Below are 27,328 nucleotides of genomic sequence, written 5' to 3'. Positions count from 1 at the left end.
ATGAAAAGTTATGGGGCTCAAAGGTTATAATTGTGTTGATTTTCATATGCTTGTGGGTATGTAAATGTAATTAGTATATTAATTTTCAANTTTTTATGTATTTTTCATTAGTTTTACCTTTGAATATTGTTTAAGAATGACTATATAAATATTTACATGCCTAGAAATATATAAAAATTGGCATTATTTATTAACTTTGAACCCCCATAACTTGGGGGTCAGACCGCCATGAACTTTTTATGGCACAGTGGTGGGGAAGACCTCCTCTTTCGATCCCCCCACCCCATCATCTAGACCTTTATAGTGTATGAAAATTGGAAAAATTTAAAGAACTTTGCAACCCCATAACTTCATGGGGGTGTGACAGGTGCGAACTTTTTATGGTGGTTTCCTCAGGAAGACCTATTATTTCAATCCCCCCCTGCCCCCATCTCCTTCGGGAGTGGAGGGGAGGGGGATAATCCAACCTTTTACCCTTGTTTCTATTCCTATATTCGCTACTATTTCTAATGAAAAGTTCTAAAATTCTACAAGTTTGTTTTACAGTTTTCTCTGAGTGTATTTTCATTATAATTGATTGGCTACCCGTAATATATTTGCAATAAAGTTGATTTAATCAATGATGTATCGGAGCAGTAAATTATTTTGATGTGTAGTGAGAGAATTTGGAGCAACCTGATCCTCGTTGAAAAAGGAATCTCACGGCAGCGATGGGAATTGCAAATCTGGAATGCAGCAAGCTATCTGCTGCACTTCGCATACACATGTGGATGGACACACATACGTATAAACGTAAACAACGACCAATACCCGTGGAAACGGAAGTTACGTTACGCGGAAATAAGCACCGCATCCCCAGGAGACAAACGTACGTAGGTACGTAAGTGCGTATACGACCGAGTAGATTCGACGTCTATTGTGCTTTATTATTTCCGACAGAGGTACGTATATGATTACTGATTAGTTCGGTTACGGTGTTTTGTTTACATTTTCGTTTTAAACAACCTGCATATCCTGACATCTCATGTTCACTGATTTAGAGTCAGGAAATCGTGACCAAAACAACTTTGAAATTATTTCCCATGTTGATTACTGGATTCAGTTCGGATAGACGAGCAAAGCAAAGTTAAACCGCCCTATGAACTTCGTAGATACAAAATCCTTGTACAGTTCCAAAAGAGGAGACTAACTAGGACACGTACCTCCACTGCTTTCTATTCCAAGCCAACCTTCGTATTTCCTGAATACAGTAATCTAATTCAGAAATTTAGGCCTTCCTCTCCCCTCTTTACTCCTGTCTCTGCTTCTAGTATTATGTGTTTAACAATTAACCCTTGTCTCAGAGCGGGTTCTACCTTAAATACATTCATTTTTATCTTTCCCGTTGCGCTGACCGTTACGTTTTGCACTATCAAAGCCGTTGCTTCTATAACATATCATTTTTTTCATATATTTTTCGAATTTCGGAATTATAACAATTCTCGAGCGTAGCAGTACCTTAAAAACGATTTAATCTTGAACTATTTTTTATTTTACGCATCTACTGCTTCTTCCAACATGACTTAAAGAACTAAAACTTAAAGTACAATAATAAATCGTCAAAGAAAATGTTTCAAAACTAAAGTTTTTCACAGTTCAACTTTAGTATATTGTTTTTAATCTTTTATCAGTTCACCTTCTTTCAATATGTCTATTTTCAAATTTCATAATAGTCAGTAGCCTGACCCAAACAAGAGTTTAATTATTTTATTTATTTATATGACCATAGTTTTGTATTGAGTTAAATTCTACTTGAAATACGTATCTATAATTAAAATACGAAGTGAAAATAAGAATTGTAATGGATCAAGTCTTCTTCGTGAAATATTCTTTTTGTTTTTTATTTAGTTACGTGCTGCCTAATAAAATCAAATCAAATTAGTACGTTTTACTAAATAGGGGAATGGTAATTGATATTTAACTCTTTGTAAATACATAAATATGTTCAGGACTAATTAAATGAGTCAGAACAAACAAGTAGCCAGACTAATTAGCATTCTTAATTGAACTAAAGAACAACAGAAGCCTGCCAAAGCTACAAACTTGCACAACTATAACGTCAATGTAGCAAATTTATTGTCTCTCAATACGTGTATGCAAAACAATATTACATACATTTAGATTGAATATAAGTGGAATAGTGAAATATTTAAATATTGATTGATATAAAAGATAAAATATGGGTTAACGGATAATTCCGATGGGTTAGATAATCACATCATCATAAAGCAACCCCAGAAATACTGAAGTCCTGAGCTTAGTTATTAAACTATTTAAAAAAATATTAATCCATGTATAATATTTGAAATATTTCAGTTAGCAGCAACATTACCGTAAGTCGAACTTAAAAAACTCTTCGCCAGCTATAAAAAAGTACAATGGATTTCGGGTATAACGACAACTAAGGGACCACTTTAATTTCGTCATTATATCCGGAAGTCGTTACAGGCAAAAGTTTACTTTAGGTTTAAACGTTTACTAAACACAGTTGCTACTCACAATACCACTTTGTAACTGAACCATTTAAACGTACACGCTTACCTACCCACCTGGTTGATAAACTAAAAGTCAAAATACAGTATGGGATTACTAGGGATTTGTTACAAATGATTCATTAAAAACAGTCGCTAGAACCGAACTCGTCGTTACATCCGAAGTCGCTATAGCCACATGAGTTTTATACTAAAGGGACTGATATTTAACGTCGCTATAGCAGAATGGTCGCTATAACCAAGGTCGTAATAAATGAAGTCCACTGTATCTGTATTTTATGGTTCGTAATTTCCGACATCTCCATTAATTTTTTTATTCGGTATGTTTATATATGTTATAACAAAATTGCAACTATTATTATTATTCGGAGTGTATATAAACAATAGTAGGTACATGTACACATTATTACATTATGTACCAGCCATTAAGTGCTACTCCTTACCGGATATCCATGTTCCACATGAGAGGACCGATCTGTGATGCCGGAGGCACGGGACATTCCATTTGCACCATTTTTTGTTTGCTTCTGTTTCCAGTTCACGTTTACTTAATGTAAGGCATAGATTTTAATTCAAGCGAAGCTCTTAAATGCGCGCGAACAAGCTCTTTAATCGTTTCTCTTTTAATTAGTTACGTAATTATAGTTATTTACCAGATATTAACGCTGTACAATGTGATATCCTTTTACTTTGCAACTATGTATATTTTATGTTCCTAGGAAAACTTTACGATGGTTTAAAATGAATTTGTTCCTAATAATCTTATAACTTATATTATTTAAAATAATTTTCTTATACAATATAGAGCAAATTAATAGTTAAAAATTCGAGAGAGGTTTTCTTCACATTGCAGCTCTCCTTATCATCAGAATTAACGAATAAAATCTAAAGTGTAATATAATGTTACGGTAACATTAAAAAAAAAGCAATGTTGAACATTTATCAATATCAAAGCGCCAAGTTTCAAAATGTGTTTTACGATATGCTTCAATGGAAAAATTTAGAAGTCCGTGACAGACCATTCATATTCTCAGATTCTTATTGTTGTTGTTGCATTTTGGTAACTATATATAATCAGGCGCTTTTTATTTAATATTAGTGCTATAATTGCGATCAGCTTTCACTCGAGTGTAAAATGTACAAATGTAAACAGATTCTTTTAGGTCGTGATGTTTTTTACATTGCTTCTGTCGAAATGTTTCTTCTGAGATACGTATACCTACACGAAAAAAATGGAACGCTGCCAAATTACTAAAAAACATGACACTTTTAAGTCATAATTAGTGTGGTTTTAAGCAAACGGGTGGTCTACAACAAAGAAATTATTGATATTATCTACTTTTACGACTGAGTGCCCAAAAGGACTTCTATAATGAAAAGAAAATTAAGAAAATTAATAAACAGTTGGTCAGAAATCTGTAACTATCAGGTGTGGATCACCATCTCAAGCCATAACGTAAAAAGTTATGACAACTAACTCAAGTAGGTTTAACTGAAGTCCCATCCCTCTCATTGGAGATAGGTACGTTGAAACGTATAGAATTTTGATAGAATTTACGGATTTATAAATGTCAGAAATTATTATATATTATAAAAGAATAATGTGTGGCCATCTTGATAATATGACTCACTAATAAGTGAAATGAGTATGAAAAAATGTCATGTAGAATTAATTGCACACCTTGAACACTAGACAAAAATTTTCAGTCTCTCAGAGTTTTTCGGCGTTTCTGAGAGAGTCTCTCACAGTCTTTCACAGTCTCTCAGTGATTGCCTAGATGTTTTTATGGATCTCTCACAGTCTCTGTATAAGAGACTCGAACGATAAAATTGTTAATTCATAGATTAGAGTCTTTCACAGAGAGACTGAATGAATAAAAATGAAAAATTGAGAGACTCGAGTCTTTCGTAGAATGACTGGGATCTCTAAAATATGTTGAACTTTAAAATTTTTGAAAATTTTAACTATGTCTATCGAGACACCACTTATTGAGAGATTCGAGTTTCTCTCAGCGACACCAGAGAAACTCGATGAGAGACGGAGACTCGAGTCTCGCTTTCAGAGACTCTGAGAGACTGAACATTTTTATCTCGGGAAGCTTTATGAATGCTTCATTGAACTCTCTTATCGGTATTGGTAATTACGTGCTTGGAGAAATTTGAGAAAAGATGGTATTTTTGTAAATATCACAATTTTAATGAAGTAACAAGGGAATATTAATGATTAATAGTTTTTTTAAGTCCGCGGTTGTCCTTCTACTGCAAATACAGTTCTTTTGTTATGAGACAGTTACTTTTTTTTTATTAAGGTCGCAAAGTTGTTGCTAATAAACTATATTCTTTTTAAAGGAATAAAAATGTCCTTTCTAGGAATAAAACAGTCACCACTTGTTAGTCATTGACACTAAACAGTTCTAGTGGTGCTAAGAAATTCCTTTCTGATGATAACTGCACAACAGTATGATGAATGAGTTTTCCTTTTTCCGTGTCCGTGTCTACAAGCGGATATTAACCTTAGGAAAGTTAAATTGCAGCGTTTATACGGTTACAGTGCAAGAATTCCATCATGTAGTGCGTTAATTTCTAAATGATCGCATAAAAAAAGTGGCACCGCGTCTCATTATGTCGGAACGAAGAGACTTGCACAGAAGTTCAGAACGCCGAGACGAGAGAAGTCAAAGTGCTCACCGTAACAAATGTTTGTAACAGTCCTGTGAAACGTCATAAAACTATCTTAAAAATTTCAAGGAAAATCCTCTCATGCGCAACGGTCCTTGAAGCATGAAGAAGGTCCGACAACTGTTTTTTCAGATGATGCATGTTTTTGATTACGTACCGATGCAGATCAGCAGAAGAAGAAGAAGAAGAGAGTGGAGTTAAAAAAGTTAAGAAAATAAGAACAATGTAAAAATAAGCCATTTCCTACTTAAACATTTAAGGAATTATAAAATCATTCCCAATTTTTAGACAAAAATAATACCATCATATGTAATAGGTACATGTTTAAAAATTTTACGTTATTAATAAATCTGGTACTGTAATTTGTATAAATGTGTATGTTTGGAGCACGGCGTTGTACGAGTGCGAAACATGGACAGTTGGCGCGGCGGAAAAGAAAAGGTCAGACGAGTTCGAAATGTGGTGTTATAGCCGGATGATGAGGATATCGTAGGTAGAAAAGGTTAGAAATGAAGAGGTATTGGAAAGAATAGGAGAACAGAGGACTCTATGGGAGTCAATAAAAAATAGGCGAGATAGGTTGGTAGGACACCTTCTCAGGCATGAAGGTCTAGTTAGAGACATATTAGAGGCAGAAACAGGAGTTAAGAGGAGTAGACGTAGACCTAGATTAGATTACTGTTCGCAAATAGTTAAGGATGTGGGTTGTTCTAGTTTTAGGGAAATGCGAAGATTACCTTAGGATAGGAAAGAGTGGAGGTACGTGTCCAACCAGTCTTAGGACTGATGACCTTATGATGATGATGTAATTTGTACTTTGTAGTACCAAAGACTTACTGCATGGACTAGTTGCAAGCTTCAAATGTGGAATATTTATTGCCGGAAACCCGGCAAAATCACTATCCGGCACATCTATAATATTTAATGTGTTTTTCTCATAAGATCAAGTTGATATCTCAGTTCCTACATACCTAACCGTAATCAATATTACGATAGAAAAACGATTATTATTATTACCTCAGGTAGTCAGATAACTATAACTATTGTTGTAGGTAAATGTCAATATCACAAAAATATGATATTTGACAGGATCAAACCTCTCATAAAGTAAATAAATAAGATAAATATATTTACATATCAAGTTAACCAATACATATATGCATAGGTACGTTAGAAAAATGTAAGAACTATTAGTTTATATAGCTCCTGTCTTACATGTAGGTAAGTGGATACGTACAACGTTTACCTACTACAGGATATAAATGACATTAACCTTTTCTTTAGTACATCCTTATAAGTAGTGACTTATTTTGCCATAAAAACTCCTATTGATTCAAAAAAGTTTTTAAAGTAAACAATAAGCAGCTAGTGAGTGATCACAAAATATCACATAAAAAAGAATCAATCATAATAGCACATTGCACAAAATATTTTCATGGTTATTACTTTCTGCCCTCTAGAGAAAATCGAAAAACAAAGAAATACAATTCCAAACCGGAATTTTTAATATTCCAGGAAAAACACAAGGCTGACTCAGAATAATAATGCGGAAAAAAATAGATTTGCTTAATTGGTACGCTCACCTTTGACTAATGACGTAGTCATTAGTACCAAATTTATATTAATTTTTACGAGCTCATTAATATTTTAGACATATTCAAAGGTACCTACGTATCGATGAAGATATCTAATACTGGCTAAAAAGAAAAAAAGCCGAAGCTTTATTTTTGATAAATATATCGATTAATAGGATGTCTTCCATCCAAATACCTCATGTGCAAGTTTTTGTTGAATTATAACTCATTTGCCTAATTGCTTTTAACACACTTTGTGTAACCCCTTTAGAAGGCACTTAATAGATATTGCACAGTTATAATTGATTCGAATTAATTCGAAATGTGGTGTTACAGGCCAATGATGAGGATACCGTGGATAAAAAAGTTAGAAAGGACGAGGTGAACAAAGGGCCCTATGGAAGTCAATAAGAAATAGGTGAGATAGGTTGATGGAATACTATCTCAGGTATAAACGGTTACTTAAGAATATACTGGAAGCAGAAACAGTTTACTATTCATAAATGGTTAAGGACGCGCAATATTTCCGTTTTAGGGATATGCGAAGATTAGCTCAGGATATGAAATAGATGAGTATGCAACCACTCAGGACTGACGACCTTTTGATGACCCTACGCATATATAAAAAGCGCAAAAGTCGTCAATGTAATTAAACTGTTGTTATGTATATGTATTATATTCACCTTATACTCTGCTTTGTAAATTCGTTAATCAAAGATGATATAAATTGAAATCGTATTGGATGCATATATTATATTCAAAATCCATCCAGTAAAAATTAAGGCAATTAATTTTATGAAACAATTTCCTCTCTTTAGATTGTTTTTAAACAAACAGAGTTACGTCAGTATGATATGCGACTTTAATTAATAATAATTGTTTGGCATGAAATAACGAAAGCATTATTCGTTACATATGCCTTACGTAATATACAATGACGTATCTTTATCGACGTTAACGTATCTTTTCCACCTAAAAAATATTTGCAGTGTATATGAAATACGCAAGTACAACCTGAAAGTTAATTCGTACATCCGCCATTTGTTTGAAACGCATTGTAATAACGAGAACAGAAGCCGATTGCCTTGTTAAATATGCAATAAGAAGGTCGAATGATACAAGAAACAATATGTAAGGTCCTCATACGTGTATCCGAAACTTGCGGAAGTTTCACTGGGTTTCCCAGAATCATAAAATCAATAAACTTAACGATTGCCATTTTGCGGGTATAATTATGCTGCCATTTGCCATTGCAACGAGCCGATAAATAACGATGATTACTCTGAAAGGTCGTCCCTAAGAAGTAATTACCGGAATATCGGTTAAAATACTTCCCAGGCTGTTTCGATTTTAGCGAAACCGTATCAGGAAGTAGTCAACCTAGTGCTTATAGGTGACGCCTATAGACCTGTCTCTATAAAAGCACATCGGTGCCACTTGAACAATTTTTGTTTTATTTAATATGGCATTCGCGACTGCCGGTCGGGTCGTTGAGATAGATTTAATTACTCTATAACACATGGTAACTCAACAAAATTGAGAAACGGAATCGTATTGAACAACCAGAAGTATTTTTTGCTTTTTAAAATTTGAAGAATGTGCAATCTACATACAGTGGATATTACGATTTTGGTTATAGCGACCATTGTGCTATAGCGACGTCAAATGTAAGTCCCTTGAATTTAAAGCACACTTTAGTAGAAAATTCATGTGGCTATAGCGACTTCGGATGTAACGCCGAGTTCGGGTGTAACGACTGTTTTTAATGAATTATTTGTAACAAATCCCTAGTAATCCCATGCAAATATAGCGACCGGAGTCGGCCACTAAAGACACAAAGAGCTTTCTTATATTTTGTTTACATTCACGCAGATAATCAACAAATGTGGTAACTTTACCGTTGTTTCTGAGTAGCAAATGTGTTTAGTAAACTTTTGAATAAGTATAACTTCCAGATGTATCTACATTTACTGTTAAAAAAAGCGAAAATAGTTTCAAAATCGAAAAACAGTGTGTGTATCTCCTTTAACTTTGCCTGTAACGACTGGATATAACGACAAAATTACAGTCGTCTCTCTGTTGTTGTTATACCCGAAATTTACTGTATATACTTAAAAGTACATATAAAAGAATAAACTGACGCTGACTGACATAGGCAAGTACTAAGAAATAATTTTACAAAATTCAACCTCTGAAAAGGTAAAAAGGAAGGTCAAAGTTTGATTAAAGTATAATTTCGACTTTATAGATACCTAATCCAAAACCAGCAAAATTAAACTGAACGGCGTTTAGGTCGCTGAGTCGGGAAACATTTGCACAAATAATATTCTTCGTATACAACTGCTCCATTTACTATAAAACTAAACAAAACTATCAAAAAATTCCAATCGCACTAATGGCTCAGGGGTTATGGTAGGAATGATTTCAAGTACTTTCATTCGTTCTTTACCAGGAATTATATCCCTTAAATGTCTCAAAATTCCAATATAAAATGACCCTAATTTCTTTATTCTGCTTTCAGTATTAGGTATACGTTTTCTCATCGCGACTTTACTATTTCAGTTTCATAATATTTATTTATATTTCTTTTATTTCTTGTACTTCTTATTTATTGGTTTTTCTCGTAGCTATATATTTTCCATTTATTTGTCTCCTTTATATATAAATTGTATCAAGGGAAAAATAGAGAACTATATGGAAACCAACAAGAAATATAAAAATAGGCGAGATAGGTTAGTAGGGCACCTTCTCAGGCACGAAGGTCTAGTTAGAGATATATTAGAGACAAAAACAGGAGTTAAGAGGAGTAGAGGTAGACCTAGATCAGATTACTGTTCGCAAACACTTAAAGATGTGGGATGTTTTAGGGAAATACGAAGATTAGCTCAGGATAGGAAAGAGTGGAGGTGGGTGTCCAACCAGTCTTAGGACTGACGACCTTGCGAAGATGATGAGCATATAATAGTAGTGAATATATACTGAATGAACACCCTATATGAGACTTGACATTTTTAATGGAAAACTGTAAAGTTTTGTTTGCGGTTTGGCATTCATTATACACATCGGCTGGTTGCTTTCGACACAAGGTAAAAATCACTAGAACAGCTGGCAACCGAGATACAAAACACCCTCAACTGAAATATACCTCCACAGTACAATGTTAACATCAACGCATTATGTATATAAGACATTCTGGTCCCTTTTTATAATACACAGTGATAAATTTCAGCCTCGTGGTTTATAACAACCATACCTATGTGGTTTACTACAAGCTGTTACGTTGTAGGATATCCTTTACCCACGCACTACTTTCCTCGACTTTCCTGACATACGATCATTCATAAACCGAGTTGAATTTACGTTCGAATGTATATGAACAGCATTTTCCCAGTTTCATTTATTGTCGTTACTGTGGAGATTTTGGTTGACTCACTGGCACTGGAATCAAATTAATATGCAAAGCATATTCATTCCGCTAACATCGATATGTACAGCTAAGCTATAGCACACAAGTGATTCGATATGCATTTATGTAAGTTTAACATTACATTACATTACATAACTATAAGACACACATTCCGAGATTCCAAACGATGAAAACATAGAAAAATAAAATATTGCACATTAACTGTGGAGGTAATAAAAGATTAAATACGAGGGTCGTCCTTATAGTGCTAGTCAGCTGCTGTAATCCAACGATTTTTGAGTATGACACCTTTGATGTTAAAAACGCTTTTTAAATTTTTAAGAATACATGTATAATTTCGGGTGCTTTGTTAAACAACAAAAAAATGAAATATTGCTATTTTATGGTGTTTAATTGTTCATATCTATTTTGTTGATTTAAGTCAATAAACGGGATATTTCTATAAATAATATAGTTTTGATAAGAACCAAAGTTTCTATGAAAACATATTTTTGCATATTGTATAAAAAATGCTGGCCCCATTTAGAACGTACGCACAAGTGTGTTTTAGATACCTACAATAATATATACATTGTTATTGTTATCTAAATTACAAAACTGAACTGGGTTAATGACCAGTAAAACATTAAAAATCACTGGAAATAAAAAACAAACTATTGTTATATTTGCAATAAACGTTTGTTTTTATCAATTTATTAATTTGAATGTGTACCTACGTATTTGTTAACAGCAATATAATTTCGCTATTTTAGACTTTATCTCTGTTCTAGTTTTATTTTCAAACGTTAAGAATTCGTTTGCAAGTACATAGTAAATAGTGGTTTTTTAACAATACTCGCATAATATGAGATATAAAATGTCTTGTTAGTTAAATTAAGAAAACACAATCGCGATTGTTAAGGATTAATGTCATTATTTCAGAAATCAATTCGGATATTTTTTGTGTAAATTTGTGATAATAGACAGCTAATATAGGCACCTAATAAAATTACATACATTATACTTTTAAATTATCTAAACTGGAATACATTTTTACACATAAGTGTTTTTTTGGTATTTCTGATGATAAATATTATTTGTAGGTAATTTTTTTTCTCTTTGAAATAATAAAGCTATAAATAGTTTACAGTTTTCCAAAACAGACAAATTTCTTATGTTCATTAAAATGTGATTTTCAATTAATTGCAAGTATCTATATCACATTTATCTAATTCAATACAAACCAAATCTTATCTACATACGGCAGTATGGCGTTATCTACAGATAATTGCTGTTAAATGAAGTATTTCATTGATTTATCGAGATTGTTTGATAAGATAACATAGAAAATTTGATGGTTTCAAAAAATAACTGACCAATTTTGATTTTGAATTATTAATTTATATGTAAAAATAATATTATATACTCAAAAATGATTTTCAGTTGTAATTTTCTCCGTCAATTTTAATTCGGTAAAAATGGTAATTCAATGAAAATTATAATACCTAACATGCACGTTTATTCTATAAATTAATTTCTATTATTTTATGTTGTACCGTCCAAAAGGTAGATACTTAAGTAATTATGTAACTGTATCTAAAAATAATTCAATATTTAAACATTATATTAATATTTGTAGTACACTATGCATAAATGAAGTCTAAACCTTGGTCTCTGTTTATTTTATTTACTTTCATTAAGCTTGCATCTCTATAGTATTTTAACAACAGTAGGATTTAAAATTGTGAAATAGCTTGCGGATTTTGCAAAAGTAAAATAAATTTATTCGATAACCAGGATTTTACTAACCGTTTAGGTATGCATGCACGTAATAAAATCACACAGAAAATAAGTACTGAGAATTTCGTCTAATTAATTATACAATTTTCAGACTTATCAATATACATACGTGCGACAAGGTTATTTATTTAAAGATAAAACCTGCAGTGAAAACCCAATTAAGAAATAATGGTTTTACCGACATTAAATTCTTTAAATGACAATTATGAATATAATTCAATCAATAGGTAACAAAACTTTTAATAACTGACATGCTGAACATGATTACTTCTATTTTATACTTCTAAAATTGCTACCCAATGCCCATATGTCTCTAGTGTTTGCTGTACTTAATTTTCAGTATCTTACGTAACACGATTCCTGAAGGAGCGTCTTTAGGCCCTGATCAGTTTATAGCAAAGAGAAAAAGAAACACCCTCCTCACGCGATCAAACTAACCCCAATAACTCAAGTGAATTGTAGAATATAGATGAGCTTGAGCTTTTATCAGATTGTATCTTCTTCTATCTATCGATATAAAAGATAAATGCACACAATTACGTATATTATAATCTATAGGTAAACCGCAATTATCCCTGGCTACCGTACATGTAATGATACGGTTGACGCCTCTGTTTTTTAGTTATAGAAAAACCTAATTTTGATGTTTCTCTTTCCCACAGGGCTAATTATTGTGTTGAAAAAAAAACAATAAAAAACATTTAATACAATTTGCTTACAGGCAAAAGTGGAGCTTTCGAAAGTTTGTCCGTATTATTTTGGTGAAAAATTTAGAACTTATCACAAGTATTTTCCGGAAAGAATACTTCTTCGGTAACCTTGCATCTCATATTTCAAAATATGTTTTACAATAGTGATTTTTCGTCCCGTAATAAATAGTCAACTTTATAAAAATATTTTTTAAAAACCTAATAATCATAAGTAGTGTAGAAAACCAATAAGTCATTGAAACACGACAAGATCCGTTGGTATTCCAATTAAATTGAGTTCTAATAAAAAAAGGAATACTAATCTTCGATTGAGAAACAACTAACCAATTTATTTCCTAATATGTTATTTATTTACCCTTGATATTATCTAACTGTTGTTTTTTCTTAAAATACGCAATAAAAAAAAGATACTAATAAATAAATGCGACACTAGTAATTACAATTACGGATAAGCGTATAGATGTGTGCTGTTTGGTCTGCTGAGTCTTCATTTACACTGTAAAACGTGTTATTTGTGTATTGTAAATTAGATTTTGCTGTTGTTTGTCAGAGTTATTTTTATTTGAAGAGTAATAGACAGACGTGAAGTATTACAAACAAGCAAACTGCGAATGGCGCCAAACAATCACTATCGTCTTCTACATAATAGCTGATAAAAATTGCAATAGTTGCTTCATTTAACATAAATTCCGCGAAATAACTCGTCGAGACAATCTGAATACCATAAAAAACTTTAAGTGGGCATGACCAGAGATGATTCAGAATTAATATAGGTATGAGATTAAAGTCTAACTTTTAAAAACTTACCCAAACAAAAGTTTTAAAAATTAAAAATAAGACTAAAGTTTAACATGTATCTACTTACAGAAATAAAATTTTTGTTATTGTACGTAAGTTTTAAAAGTCGGACTTGTACATTCTGTAAAGGAAAAATAATGTAAGAAACCTTGTCATTACCTTAACAGGATTTAATTGTATTAATCCAAACCACTAAATGAAAAGTCAAAGTTCGGTTCAGTAATAAAAAATTGACGAAGTTATAAGGGCACAAGCCGAACGTGCATGACTGAACAGTAAACACGGCGCACTACGGTACGAAAACGCGTTACAAAGCTCTAGCTCCTTATGCGGCACGAAGACAACTAGCACTGACAGCGGCAAACACTGCGTTAAGCTAATCGTAAAAGTTCCTCCAACTCTTGAGCTTTAACACGTCGTGTCGGGCGTCGTTCGTTCGTCAGTTGGCTGGTTGATTGGGTGTTAGAAAAAGGATAGATGTAATACGTAATTATTATTGTAAAGCCAGGAGCTCCTGCTACCGGAATGTGCTGTCTTATAAATATAAACAATAAATTATAACAGGACTTTCATTTTCGTTTTATTACATGCATTGAACACTGTTTACTACACATTAAACCACAGTAAAAGTGCTTATCAATTGTGGTACTTAATTCTGTTCTGCTTGAATTGTGGGCTATTAACTGAGAAAAGAGTTGGTGGCGCCTGTATATAAAATAAAAGACAACCAAAGTGTTTCTGTTTGTCTGTTGTAAAAGCGTAATCATCATCATAAGTTCGTCAGTCCTAAGACTGGTTAGACATGCACCTCCACTGTTTCCTTTGGAGGGCTAATCTTCGCATTTCCTTAAAACTAGAACGTTACACATCCTTAACTATTTATGAACACTAATTTAATCGAGGTTTCCCTTTACTTCTCTTAACACCTGTTTCTGCCTCTAATATGTCTCTGACTAGAACCACATGCCCGAGAAGGTGTCCTACCAACTCATCTTGCCTATTTCTTATTGACTTTCATACAGTCCTTTGTTCTCCTGTTCTTTCTAATACCTCTTCATTTCTAACCTTCTCTATCTACGGTATCCTCATCATTCGCATGTAACACCACATTTCGAACGCTTCTAATATTTTCTTTTCCGCCCACCGTCTATGTTTCGCACCCGTACAGCACCGCTTTCCACACATACACCTTTAGCAATCTTTTCCGATTTTCTAAATTTTTTCTTAAGAAATCGTATGTTTAAGCCGGTTGGTCACATTTACTAGACGAAGATTAAAAGTGTAATAAGGAAAAGAAAAAAGGCCACGTCGGAGTACTCATGTTTTTTTCATCTAAACTTTTATTCAGTATTCCAGGGTGTGGGACGTCGTTAGGAAATCCTTCAAGAAATGATTTTGAAATACTCAAAAGACGTGCTATTACACTAAGAAAAACAATTATCGGTATAAGCACCTAAACATTGTCCAATTAAGAATTATAATATCGATATGGACACATATTAAACTAACTAATCAAAGACAATATTGATGAAAGATCAATGTGTTGGACCAACTACAAATAACGAAAAAATGTTGCATTATCATTTTAACAACCAAAAGGAATTCTAGTAAACCCTGATTATCGACTTTTATCTAATATATTCCAGTAATTATAGAAACTAGAAACTATTTGTAACGAACATTCTTAACATCAATGTGTACTCTTGATAAGGATTTTAGTTGTTTTGTCAGTGCAATTAAATTGTTGTACAATAGTATTTTAAAAGATTTCATTACTGGGATTTTTCAAATCAAATCGACCAAAGTTGATATTGAGGAGGCTTATCTCAATCAAATTTTCGGACAGGGCGTTTTCATAATTTTTTCTTGTGAATGGCATCTACTACCGTTTGACAATGACAATAATTTATTTTAAATAATATAATATGTATTTTAAATGTAATCTCTAAAAAGTTATTTAATGAGTTGTTGTTTAAACAGTTAGATGCACTAATGTAAATTATACAAGATAATATCCTAACTTCGACTATTTCTACGCCGGAAATAATTTGTGTAGAAATTGTGTCATTGCATCTTCATCTATTCAAATCTTAATAATAAGTCGTATTTATTTTCATTATTCTAATTGGTTTAATTATTTGAAAGTCCTCCGGAGATATAAACAATACGTATATTTCTATAGTCAGATATGGATTTGCATTAGAAAAATGTAAGAATGGTGACGAAGTTGAATTTGCAACATTTTTCCTTCTCATAGCGGATAAAACAATGAATGGGATGGGAATAGAGCAACAAGAGGTAGTTGTAGGTGAACAATGAGTAAAGTTACTGTAGAAAGTGTGTAAATACCTAGAAAATGCACCCGCAATTTCATTTTATTTTGAGGGAGCTTGTTTTCATTCGTCTAATGAGCAGAGCAGTGGTCTAACAATGAGAAGAAATAGAAATTTTCCCATGTTAATAAGATGGGACAATCACTATTAAATGTTGAATGTGGTCTCGCCACCACCGATTTCTAAATGTGGAAACTACAGAAAATGAAAACCTTTTTCCTATTCTTGTTACAGGAGCGCACAGAATTTAGGATTGGGCAATAACTAAGGATAAGGAAAAATGCATTTAAGTACATTTATAGGTAGGTATAAAATCGGGATAGCAATAAAAAATCGATTAATCTCATATGAAATTTTAATTTTTCACGTAATAGTTAAACCTAAATGAATCATTCAAGGATGTAGGAAAGTTCTTAGATAATTATGAAGTAACAATTTCAGCATCCTTAGCTTGCCAAGTTCGTAAGCTGACCCATATATGGCTCAACTAGTATCAAATCCTTATGATTTTTAGTTAACCCTAACCTTCAAAAGACACGTGTATAAATTTGATAGCTGTTGGACTTTTAGTATCTGAGTTATAGCATTTTTAGTGAAAGAACTTTTGTTGTTTGAAAAAGAAAGTGCTGATCCATCAAGACAATGAACCGTGTCACAAATCAATAAAATCGATGGCAAAATTCCATGAATTGGACTTCGAACTGCTTCCGCATCCACTGTACTCTCCAGATCTGGCCCTCAGCGACTTTTTTCTGTTCTCAGACCTCAAGAGGATGCTCGCTGGACAGAAATTTCGCGCCGATGAAGAGTTAATCGCCGAAACTGAAGCCTCTTTTGAGGTTAAAGACAAATCGTATTATAAAAATGATATCAAAAAATTGTATGACCGCTATAATCGTTGTATCGCCCTCGAAGGGAACTATATTGAATAATAAAATCAAATTCTATCAAAAAAAATAATTTTTTCTATGTTAGCCTACGAACTTTTCAGCCCGCCTGTTACTTTCATAAAAATTCGCCGATACCATAAATATTAACAATTAATTTATATATTATAAGTACCTACTATTTCTCCTATTTATGGTTTATTCATAAAAATCTGTTCTTTTTCAGATAATTTTGGTATAGGTACATAAAACAGAAATAAATTACTACTTGCGTATGTCTACATAATGTCATTTATAAAAAGAAATTCACTGGCATATACATTCGGTCATCGGATTCGTAGAAAGTCATTTTGCTTTCTGCTATAGGACATTATTGACGAATTAATTTTTAGAAAGGTGACCGCAGGCAAATTTTTTTGTTTTTAAGATTCCGTTTCACGTTGTCCTTCTGATTAAGTATTTGACAAACAAAGTCTTTATCACAAACAGCGTGACTGCACGGTCAAAGACATCAACAAAAAATACCTGTTCGTCTTTCAAGAAATTTAAATGTATCTTTATGCAACGAAGGTGACATGATAGGCGGGATATAAAATACGAATTCGACCTTCTGTCATTGACGCGTTAATGCATACGTATGTGTTTGTTTGAATCGTGAATTTGTAACAGGTGAAATGTGAGGTCGAACTAAGAATTTATAAACTAGTCCAAACTTATGTTTAAGTTATTATGAATATGTAATCAGAAGGAAAAAACAGTAGATATAAAAAGTAAATATAGTTACTGAAAAATTAAAAACTGAAATCGGCTGTTGATGTTTAGACTAAGATATGTTTTCCATTGGATAAAATCACCAAATTCCGTAAAGGAAAGTAGTTAAAATACCTTTATTTAATATAGAAATTGCGTGTGGTTAATATATTACCTAATATAGAAAGTAGGTACTGTATCTTTCGAATGATATGTTTCATTCCCCTTATTTGATAGTAAATACCAAAAAAGCAATAAATTTTCAAGTTCACGTATTATTATGACAACAATGATACAGAAATTGTACAAAAAACATTTTTGAAAATAAAAACGTCACTTTTTCATTTTATGGAACGTTCAGGTTTATTATCAAAATACTATCATCATTATTAATAAGTTTGTTACGAACTTCCACTCTTTTCTATCAATTTTCGCATTTCCCTAAAACTAGAACTATTTTTGAGAAGCAATTTTATCAATGTCTATCTATATAGGTACGATTTCTTCTGACGACCCCTGCTTTTGCTTCTAATAAAACTACCCCTTTATTATCAAATGAAAGTGTTGTTAACAATAAAATTCAAATTTTACAGTAAATAACGTTTTTCTGAAACTCAAAGTAGCAGTAAATGTTAAAGATCTTTGCTGCTACAAAATAATCACTAATTAATTTCATTGTTTATATTTTTAAGCTTTAACACATTTTGCGGGTGCTATTGTGTTTTTTCTACAAAAAGAAAGTCTTATTTTTCAGTTATGTTTTGTAATATTTACGTATATGCTATATAAGTAAGCAAAATAAGTTATTAATTATAATCAATAAAATATGGTGGAGGTGCTGGGAATAGTATTTATTAAAAATAAAACAAAACAAAATTCTGGAATTATGGCACTTTCAAACAGTTTTGAAATGGTTTAAGAGAAAATTGCGATCACAGACAGGTACATATATTCCAATATAAGGACTGAATGGTACAGATAAGGACTGCATGAAATTTAGGCAATACTATTTTCAGTTAACCTATTTGAATTATAATAAACTGACATTTTAAACCTTTTGTCAAATTTTTAAGTTATATACTATCTTACTTACTATGAAGCGAACGATTTTCGAAGCTTTTCCTTTAAATAACCATGAAGAAAACCAGGCACCTAAGAAACGGAAACCATCAACGTCTGATTTAATAAGCAGTCCCAGCAACACTTTACATTTTAGTGATATACCTGACGAAGTAATGGTTAAAATATTTTCGTATTTTTCGATATTCGAATTGTATTACACCATTAGATTGGTGTGTGAAAGATGGCATGGTTTAGCAATGGATTACAAACTGTGGAAAGTAATAAGTATACCAGATGATACACCTTTTGACGACGTTAGACTGTGGTTAAAATCGGCATTAAAATTGAAATATTTAACAATTTATTACAGGACCGACATTGAAAAAATATTACTACAGGTAATATGTACATCAATATAATCAACTTTACCAAATGTACCAAAAGCTTCTTAAAGCATTATCTTTATCCTTATTTATCTTTTGTATCAACGTCTTCGTTTGTCTGTAAGTAGAATTGAACGTATCAAAAGCCTTATTTGAAAACCTTTTGAGGAAAATGACTTTGTGTTAAGTCAGAATTTACCGCCAATTTTCAGTCTAAATTTTTAATTATAAAGTTCAAACTACATATGCGCAAAAACAGCACAGGTCTAAAGGTGTCGTAGGTTGGGGTAGCTCCGTAACGTTTCGCTAGCAGGAACGGCGAGCTTCTTCAGAGGTCCTCCCATGCATCAGAGAAGAAAAAACCTCTGAAGGAGCGAAACGTTAGAAAGGAACCCAACCAACGACAGCCTTCAGAGTCTATTTGCGAACACTCATCTAATCTAGGTCTACCTCTACTTCTCTTAACTGCTGTTTCTGCTTCTAATATGTCTATTAACAATCTTTTTCGAATCTCTAAATTAACTGTTCGTGAGCACAGAAGTGACTTCTTTTTATTGAAGGCGACTCGACCTTGCGCTATCCTTTGCTTTATATTGCTACTACTCCTTCCGTTCTGACTTCCTAGATACCTAAAATCAGCCACTTCTTCTAATCTTTCGTCTCCTACCTTTATCTTCGCTCTTTCCCTATTTTTCCTCCCCTTGCATTTATACATATAAAATTTAAAATACCTACATGAACGCTTAAGGAGATCTAATAACTATTTGTTAAAAATCTTTAATGAAGGTAGTGAAAAGGTTTCGTTTGTAGCACATAAAATTTGTTTCTCGATCGCTTACTACAGGAGATATAATTTAGTCAAAAATTTTTGTAAAATCTAGTGATACTACTGTTAAAGGGTATTAAGTTTTGTAGTAACATTTAAACTTTCAACGGTGTATTCTCGATGAAACATTTTCAATAAACAAACAATAACAAAAGTTACTTTGGTACTCTTGAAAATGACCTTTTAGAGGTCGAAACAATTGTCGAGGAATAAACAGTTTTGTTGAAACATCTTTTACTTTCTCTTCCTTTAACTTTTGTAGTTAATAAAACTGTTTAAAATGCTTTTAATACTACTTGCTTAAAAAGTACAATATCCGGCTGTGAGGGGACATGACAAACACAAAGGCCCTAAGCAATAACCACCTAATAGGTAGGTACTCTTTACCACATCTCTATAATGTAGGTACGTGTTGTGCAATTGAAATATTAACAATTTATTACAGGACCGACATTGAAAAAATATTACTACAGGTAATATGTACATCAATATAATCAACTTTACCAAATGTACCAAAAGCTTCTTAAAGCATTATCTTTATCCTTATTTATCTTTTGTATCAACGTCTTCGTTTGTCTGTAAGTAGAATTGAACGTATCAAAAGCCTTATTTGAAAACCTTTTGAGGAAAATGACTTTGTGTTAAGTCAGAATTTACCGCCAATTTTCAGTCTAAATTTTTAATTATAAAGTTCAAACTACATATGCGCAAAAACAGCACAGGTCTAAAGGTGTCGTAGTTTGGGGTAGCTCCGTAACGTTTCGCTAGCAGGAACGGCGAGCTTCTTCAGAGGTCCTCCCATGCATCAGAGAAGAAAAAACCTCTGAAGGAGCGAAACGTTAGAAAGGAACCCAACCAACGACAGCCTTCAGAGTCTATTTGCGAACACTCATCTAATCTAGGTCTACCTCTACTTCTCTTAACTGCTGTTTCTGCTTCTAATATGTCTATTAACAATCTTTTTCGAATCTCTAAATTAACTGTTCGTGAGCACAGAAGTGACTTCTTTTTATTGAAGGCGACTCGACCTTGCGCTATCCTTTGCTTTATATTGCTACTACTCCTTCCGTTCTGACTTCCTAGATACCTAAAATCAGCCACTTCTTCTAATCTTTCGTCTCCTACCTTTATCTTCGCTCTTTCCCTATTTTTCCTCCCCTTGCATTTATACATATAAAATTTAAAATACCTACATGAACGCTTAAGGAGATCTAATAACTATTTGTTAAAAATCTTTAATGAAGGTAGTGAAAAGGTTTCGTTTGTAGCACATAAAATTTGTTTCTCGATCGCTTACTACAGGAGATATAATTTAGTCAAAAATTTTTGTAAAATCTAGTGATACTACTGTTAAAGGGTATTAAGTTTTGTAGTAACATTTAAACTTTCAACGGTGTATTCTCGATGAAACATTTTCAATAAACAAACAATAACAAAAGTTACTTTGGTACTCTTGAAAATGACCTTTTAGAGGTCGAAACAATTGTCGAGGAATAAACAGTTTTGTTGAAACATCTTTTACTTTCTCTTCCTTTAACTTTTGTAGTTAATAAAACTGTTTAAAATGCTTTTAATACTACTTGCTTAAAAAGTACAATATCCGGCTGTGAGGGGACATGACAAACACAAAGGCCCTAAGCAATAACCACCTAATAGGTAGGTACTCTTTACCACATCTCTATAATGTAGGTACGTGTTGTGCAATTTTAGTTTATTGCCACTGATAGAATTTTAATGGTATTTCGAAGAAATTTTAATTACTCCTTTTTATTGTGAGCAAACACAATTATTCTTTTTCTAATGGTCATTAATGCTATTAATATTGGTATAATGATTGACGCAGTACTTTTATTAAGCGCAATTATTAGAAAGAAAGCATTGCATCCTTGTTAAGCCCATAACAAGTAGAGGGTTCGTAATTAACTACTCCAGTAGAAAGTATTACTGTAATAATTATTCTCTTCATGCACTCTGCTGTTTACTATTTAGTAGATCTTGTACAAATATCTTCTAGGTATTTTTTTAGACATTTTCTTGAGAATTGCTCAAGAGAGAAAAGCCGCTCAGTTTTGTATCCTGCATTATCTTAAAACCCTTTATCAGTTTTTTTTCAATTGAAACAATAAAACGATAGCTCAAAACCCAACGCCAAAACACGACACTGTAGTTGTCCGAAGCACTTTTACCTTCTTCAGGGACTGAAGTGAACTGAAGTACACAACAACCGCCAAAGCTTTTCCAATCTTCATGTGTAGTTACTCCATAGTTTTTTGAACGATATCAAATCGCTTTCTTAAGTTTGAAGTTTTTCTTTTTACATTTGTCTATATTATTAATGTTGTTCATGGTAAAAGTATTTTTTGTATACGATTAAAATAGGTAAATGTACATAAGAATTCTTAAAAAAGTTTTTCATAAAACTGAATAATCTCAAATATATTTTAGGTGCGAATAAATTGTATGGAGTTGCAAGTATTAGAAATAATCAATTTTATAGTCCCACATCAAAAGACAATTAGTACCAATTTATTACGCAATTTGCTGTCGAAATGCCAGAAATTGAAAATAATATCATTTTTTGGATCCGGGTAAGTGTAAGGTAAACTTTATTACAGTAAAAGCTCAGTTGAACTTTAATAATAAGATTTTCTATATAATGAACGCATTGAATGAAATTGAAGAATTGGCAATAGTTTTATTAAATTTACGATTTTAGATCTCCAAACCGATTTTTCTTCCGTGCAATAGTACGTAAAAATAATGGACATATCAAAAGGCAAGTGTACACTGAACCTCTAAGTATAAAGCGATTACTACGTTTGTTAAGTTCACTTCAAGGTCAGCATTCTGCAGATTATAAACATTTTAAGGATATACGAACGTTTCATTCTCGTTTGTATCTAATAGGATGTAAATGGAAATCCAACACTTATCCCAAAAATTACTTAAATGTTCTCAGAAACTTAATAAAGTTTACAGTCCTATAATTCCCTTGATACGTCACTTTACTTTTAATATTGTGAAACCTATTATGTAACTACACGTTCTGAAGAATAAAATGCTAATTACATCATAGTTGGATTAATCAGTAAAGCATTTATTATACTGATCTATATTTTGAATTCTAGTAATACGTACGAAATATTTAGTTTTGAAATTGTCTATTAATTGCTTTAATTCAGTTATTATTTATTTGTCTTTGTATATAAACAGCAAGTAATTGTAAATTACCATTCACTTAATGTTTAGCGACGGATTGAATTTGATATTTGAAAATTGGTTGTTTGTAATATCGTTTAAGGGTTCTGCGCCCCTAAGGGAGAACTGTTACATATGTTCACTCACGTTCATGACATGTTCCTCCGTCGTTATCATATATGCTTTCTTTAAAAATAGTGAAAAATTAGAAACTATTTATAGGAAACTTTTAGAAGCAATTAGGTAATGTTTCCAAAATTTACAGGACTAATAAAACAAAAAAATCCCTGGTTCTTCTTAAAAGATGAAATTGTATAATTGCTTTTAATGTTGTTTTAATCCGTCAAGTAATTTTGATAAAGGTGAACGAGTTCGTTGGCCATATTACAAAATAAGGAAAAGAAAACAAATCCCACACGTCTTGTTTTCAATTTAATTTACTTTTTCTTAAAATTTCCAAATTACCTTATATACCTATTTTCATTTCGAAGTAATGGAAACATTTGTATCTACTCATCTTCGTATTTCCTCTCCTAATATTTATTAATAGCCAATTCAAGCAATTTAAGGGGTGAAAATGTGTTATTTAATATACAACCAAACCGACGTTTCGCTTTTTGGTGTTAAAGCTTCTTTAGGGTAGATTATACAGGTCAAATATCTTAGAAGAAGCTTTAACACCATAAAACGAAATGTCGGTGCGATTAATATAATAAATAAAACATTTTTCGCCATTTAAAATGCTTGAATTAACATATAGGGTATAAGGTGTGAATGGGGTAACCTTTTACTGTAGAAGTCAACTTCTTACTATATTCGATCTCGCACCAGGAGAAAACTTCATGGATTACATTATCATAACATTTTACATTCATTCAACGCATTTTATAAACAATTTTACCATACACGCGTACTATTTCGATGTCAATTTGTCCTTCATTTAAGTTACAAGTTTTACTAGTTCAAATGTTGTATTCCTATTTGACGTTTTCAAAATTGCATTTGATATGATACGCGACTTAAAATTCGGACTCGGCTTTTTTTTGGAGGTTGTCAATCCACCCCCTCCTCCTTTTTCATCCGGGCTTGGGACCGGCATTAGCGGAGTTACCCTGTACACAATGGTAAAATTACATACCAAGGGAAAAAAGTAATTTAATATTTGTCGCTTGAAAACTACCACCCGAGTCGAAAGAGTGACTGCCATTTAATAACCGGCAGGGAATATAGCGTTTTGGTTCATGAAATAACAAGTTTAGTAAGGATTTAGATACTTAAAAACGTCTATTAATTTTAAGATACAACAGTAGCCTGATCAATTCTGCCTTCTAACTCGTCCCATTAAAATAACCACATGCTTTCATTTTTGGCGCAGTTTACTAAAATTCTAAAATTAGTCGCTAGCTCGATGTAGTCAAATTGCTTTTAAATAAACCAAGTTGTAACAAGATTGGTAAATGCTTACACCAGACGACACAATTATACAAATGATTCTTTTTAAACATACTTTAGAGAAGCAATTAAATAGTGAGTACAAATTACTGCTCTGTGTATGAAATTTCCGGTTGAAGCCTATCAAACCCTGTCAACAGAACGTCATCGTCAGAGAAAAAGATGCAGACTGTTCCGCATTCTAAGTAATAGGAAAAGTAATTAAAAACTGTGGTACTTTTATTTATTTACAATTTACATGTTACGTAAAAAAGTTAAACTTCCATGATTTCTTTCAATTTCTGCGTCAATCTATAGAGAGGCAATCCGATAACGTTATTGTAATCACCGTCAATTCTTTCAACAAAAGAGCTCCCCAGTCCTTGGATTGCGTAGCCGCCAGCTTTCCCACTGAAAAACAATTTTAGTAATAGTGATCTGTAAAAAAAGTAGAAGAAAAGTTTGAAGAAGATGAGACTTATAATATAATTAAAAGGAAATTTTGAGCAGCAGAATACAGCAGTAATAATATAAGAAACGAGGTAGGGGTCATTATGATAGAAAATGAGGAAAATGCAGGCAGGTGGAAAGAATATTTAGAGAACCTATACGCAGGCCATACTTATAACTTCCCATGTGTCAAAAATCTTAACTAAAAGGAGGATGGAAAAAAGGGCGGAAGAACTATTTGGGGAAGATCAATTTGGGTTTAGAAGAAATAGAGGAACGCGGGAGGCCATTCTAGCTTTACGGGTAAGAAAACGACAGAAAAACGAAAAAGTGCGTACATGGGATTTGTAGATTTAGAAAAAGTTTTTGACAATGTTAAATGGGATAAGATGTTAAATATACTTAAAAATGGAAGGATGAGTTACAAAGATAGAAAAGTGATACAGAGCTGGAGTAGTAACGTAGAGAAGTAAATATTAGGAAGGGAGTTAGACAGGGATGCACACTGTCACCGCTACTTTTTAATCTATACATCGAAGACGCGATTAACATCACTAAAGACATTATAATTGTAGGGATAGATATACAGGGGCAAAAGATTAGCATACTTAGATTTGCAAATGATATAATAGTATTAGCATCTAGCAAAGGAGGAGTTAGAGATAGCTTTAAATACAATGGAAGCGGTATTGACAAAAGAGTACTTTATGAAAATAAATAATAGTAAAACTAAAATACTAATATACAAGGAAAGAAAAAGTAAGGAAAGAGCGAATATAGAGATGAGACGAAAAATTAAAAGAAGTGGCTAATTTTAGGTATCTAGGAGTTTAGACAAGTCAGGACGGAAGGGGTAGTAAGGATATAAAGCAGAGGGTAGCGCAGGGTCGAGTCGCCTTCAATAAAAAGAAGCCACTTCTATGCTCCCGAGTGGTTAATTTAGAAATTCGAAAAAGAGTGTTATAGGGGTATGTTTGGAGCGCGGCACTGTACGTGTGCGAAACATAGATGGTGGACGCAACGGAAAAGAAAATGTTAGAAACGTTCGAAATGTAGTGTTACCGGCGAATTATGAGGATACCGTGGATAGAGAAGATTAGAAATGAAGAGGTATTAGAGAAAATAGAATAGAAGACTCAACGAAAGTCAATAAGGAATAGGCGAAATAAGTTTGTAGGACACCTCAGGCATGAAGGTTTAGTCAGAGACATATTAGTGGCAGAAACAAGAGGTAGGAGGAGTAGAGGTAGACCTAGATTAGATTACTGTTCGCAAATAGTTTAGGATGTAGGATGTTATAGTTTTGGGGAAATGTGAAAATTAGCTCAGGATAGGAAAGAAAGAGTGGAGGTGCGTGTCCAACCGTTCTTAGGACTGATAATGATGATGAAATAGTTAAGCGGAAGATGAAAGTAACATATAAAGAAAAAGTTAAAAGCTATATAGGAGTAAACCTTTAAAAAGGGAAAAAGACATATTACAAGCCGAAAGAGGAGTTAAGAGTTGTAGAGGCAAATGCCATGAACATGACAATCAGTCAAAGATTTTACAAATTACCAAAAATAAGTAGGTAAATAAACTAATATCGTTAATTATGTATATATGAAACGTCACGATTTCTCACACATTGCTTTTTTATTTAAACCCATATAATTCAATTCCTAAACGGCGGAAAAGTCTTAAATTACATTACATGCATATGTCGATTGTTTACTTATCTTCACCCTGTATAAATTTAATTGATTTCCCAAAGGAATTGTTTAACAGAATCAAAGGTATGGAGTAGATACATACAATTAATGTATATTTAAGCCAACAATGTAAAGGATGATGAGGTTCCAATGAACGAACAATAAGAGTTCATCTTAGTTATTATACGAAACGAGGATAATGTTGTCCAATTTCATTTTTCATTTATTAAGAACATGGTTCAAGCAAAATTCATCGAAATGGTAAATCCTTTGTTATAGAATCCTTTCGCTTTAAATCTGGGAGACAATTTCGCAAACAAATGTAACGACAATAAAACTGAAGACCTTTCGTCATCAAAGGATTTTTTTTCAAACGGAAAGCGGCATGCGACTGACGAATTTGACGACGACGAAGATTACGGTCCTGAAACGGACGTCGATACCGTTGACGACTCCATTCTATCTCCAACGTCTCCTAAAGCTTTCACTGACGGGCCAACAAATAATAATATCACGTTTACAGACAAATCAGGTAAATGTCATATTCCATCACTATAATACAAAGAAAGGGCATTAATTACAAGAAGAATGTAATAAAAAATTATATATTTCTTGGTTAGATTACTTAGTACAATATATTTTTTAATTATAATATCTGAGTAAATTAGTAGCTCTCTAGTTTAAAACAGAGAGGTTCTTTTAATTTAGCAACCTCCTGATACAAAGATGGTTATAATGCTTCAAACTTCTTTTTTTACGTCATTCCCAAAAAATAGAAATTAATTCATTAGAGCCCTAAACAATACAACTGCTTACTAT

General features: G+C 32.5%; 2 protein-coding genes across 2 annotated transcripts in view; one reads left to right on the top strand and one right to left on the bottom strand.

Moving 5' to 3' along the window:
- Window positions 1-13,876, bottom strand: part of LOC108739708 — a 45,871-nt gene extending 31,995 nt beyond the window's left edge. Inside the window, exon 1 of the mRNA XM_018473728.2 lies at window positions 13,658-13,876. The gene's annotated coding sequence lies outside the window, so the exon portion shown is untranslated. The remainder of the gene's footprint in view (window positions 1-13,657) is intronic.
- A 4,543-nt stretch (window positions 13,877-18,419) lies between these two features.
- On the top strand, window positions 18,420-22,814 carry LOC108739697. Its single transcript, XM_018473709.1, has 3 exons — window positions 18,420-18,928; window positions 22,185-22,327; window positions 22,456-22,814. The coding sequence occupies exons 1-3, from the start codon at window positions 18,563-18,565 to the stop codon at window positions 22,724-22,726; spliced, it is 780 nt and encodes a 259-aa protein (XP_018329211.1). The 5' UTR covers window positions 18,420-18,562; the 3' UTR covers window positions 22,727-22,814.
- The last annotated feature ends 4,514 nt before the right edge of the window (window positions 22,815-27,328 follow it).

The sequence above is a fragment of the Agrilus planipennis genome, unplaced genomic scaffold (assembly GCF_000699045.2).
Source record: "Agrilus planipennis isolate EAB-ADULT unplaced genomic scaffold, Apla_2.0 scaffold93, whole genome shotgun sequence".
Taxonomy (NCBI): Eukaryota; Metazoa; Arthropoda; class Insecta; order Coleoptera; family Buprestidae; genus Agrilus; species Agrilus planipennis.
The sequence above is the reverse complement of the archived record's forward strand: the minus strand, read 5'-3'. Positions and strand labels throughout refer to the sequence as shown.

What these genes read in the sequence shown, in the direction of transcription:
- LOC108739697 (XM_018473709.1), top strand. Translation starts at nt 18,563, where the DNA reads ATGAAGCGAACGATTTTCGAAGCTTTTCCTTTAAATAACCATGAAGAA. An exon ending in TTGAAAAAATATTACTACAG is followed by an intron (nt 18,929 to 22,184) that starts GTAATATGTACA and finishes AATATATTTTAG; the next exon opens with GTGCGAATAAATTGTATGGA. An exon ending in ATATCATTTTTTGGATCCGG is followed by an intron (nt 22,328 to 22,455) that starts GTAAGTGTAAGG and finishes TTACGATTTTAG; the next exon opens with ATCTCCAAACCGATTTTTCT.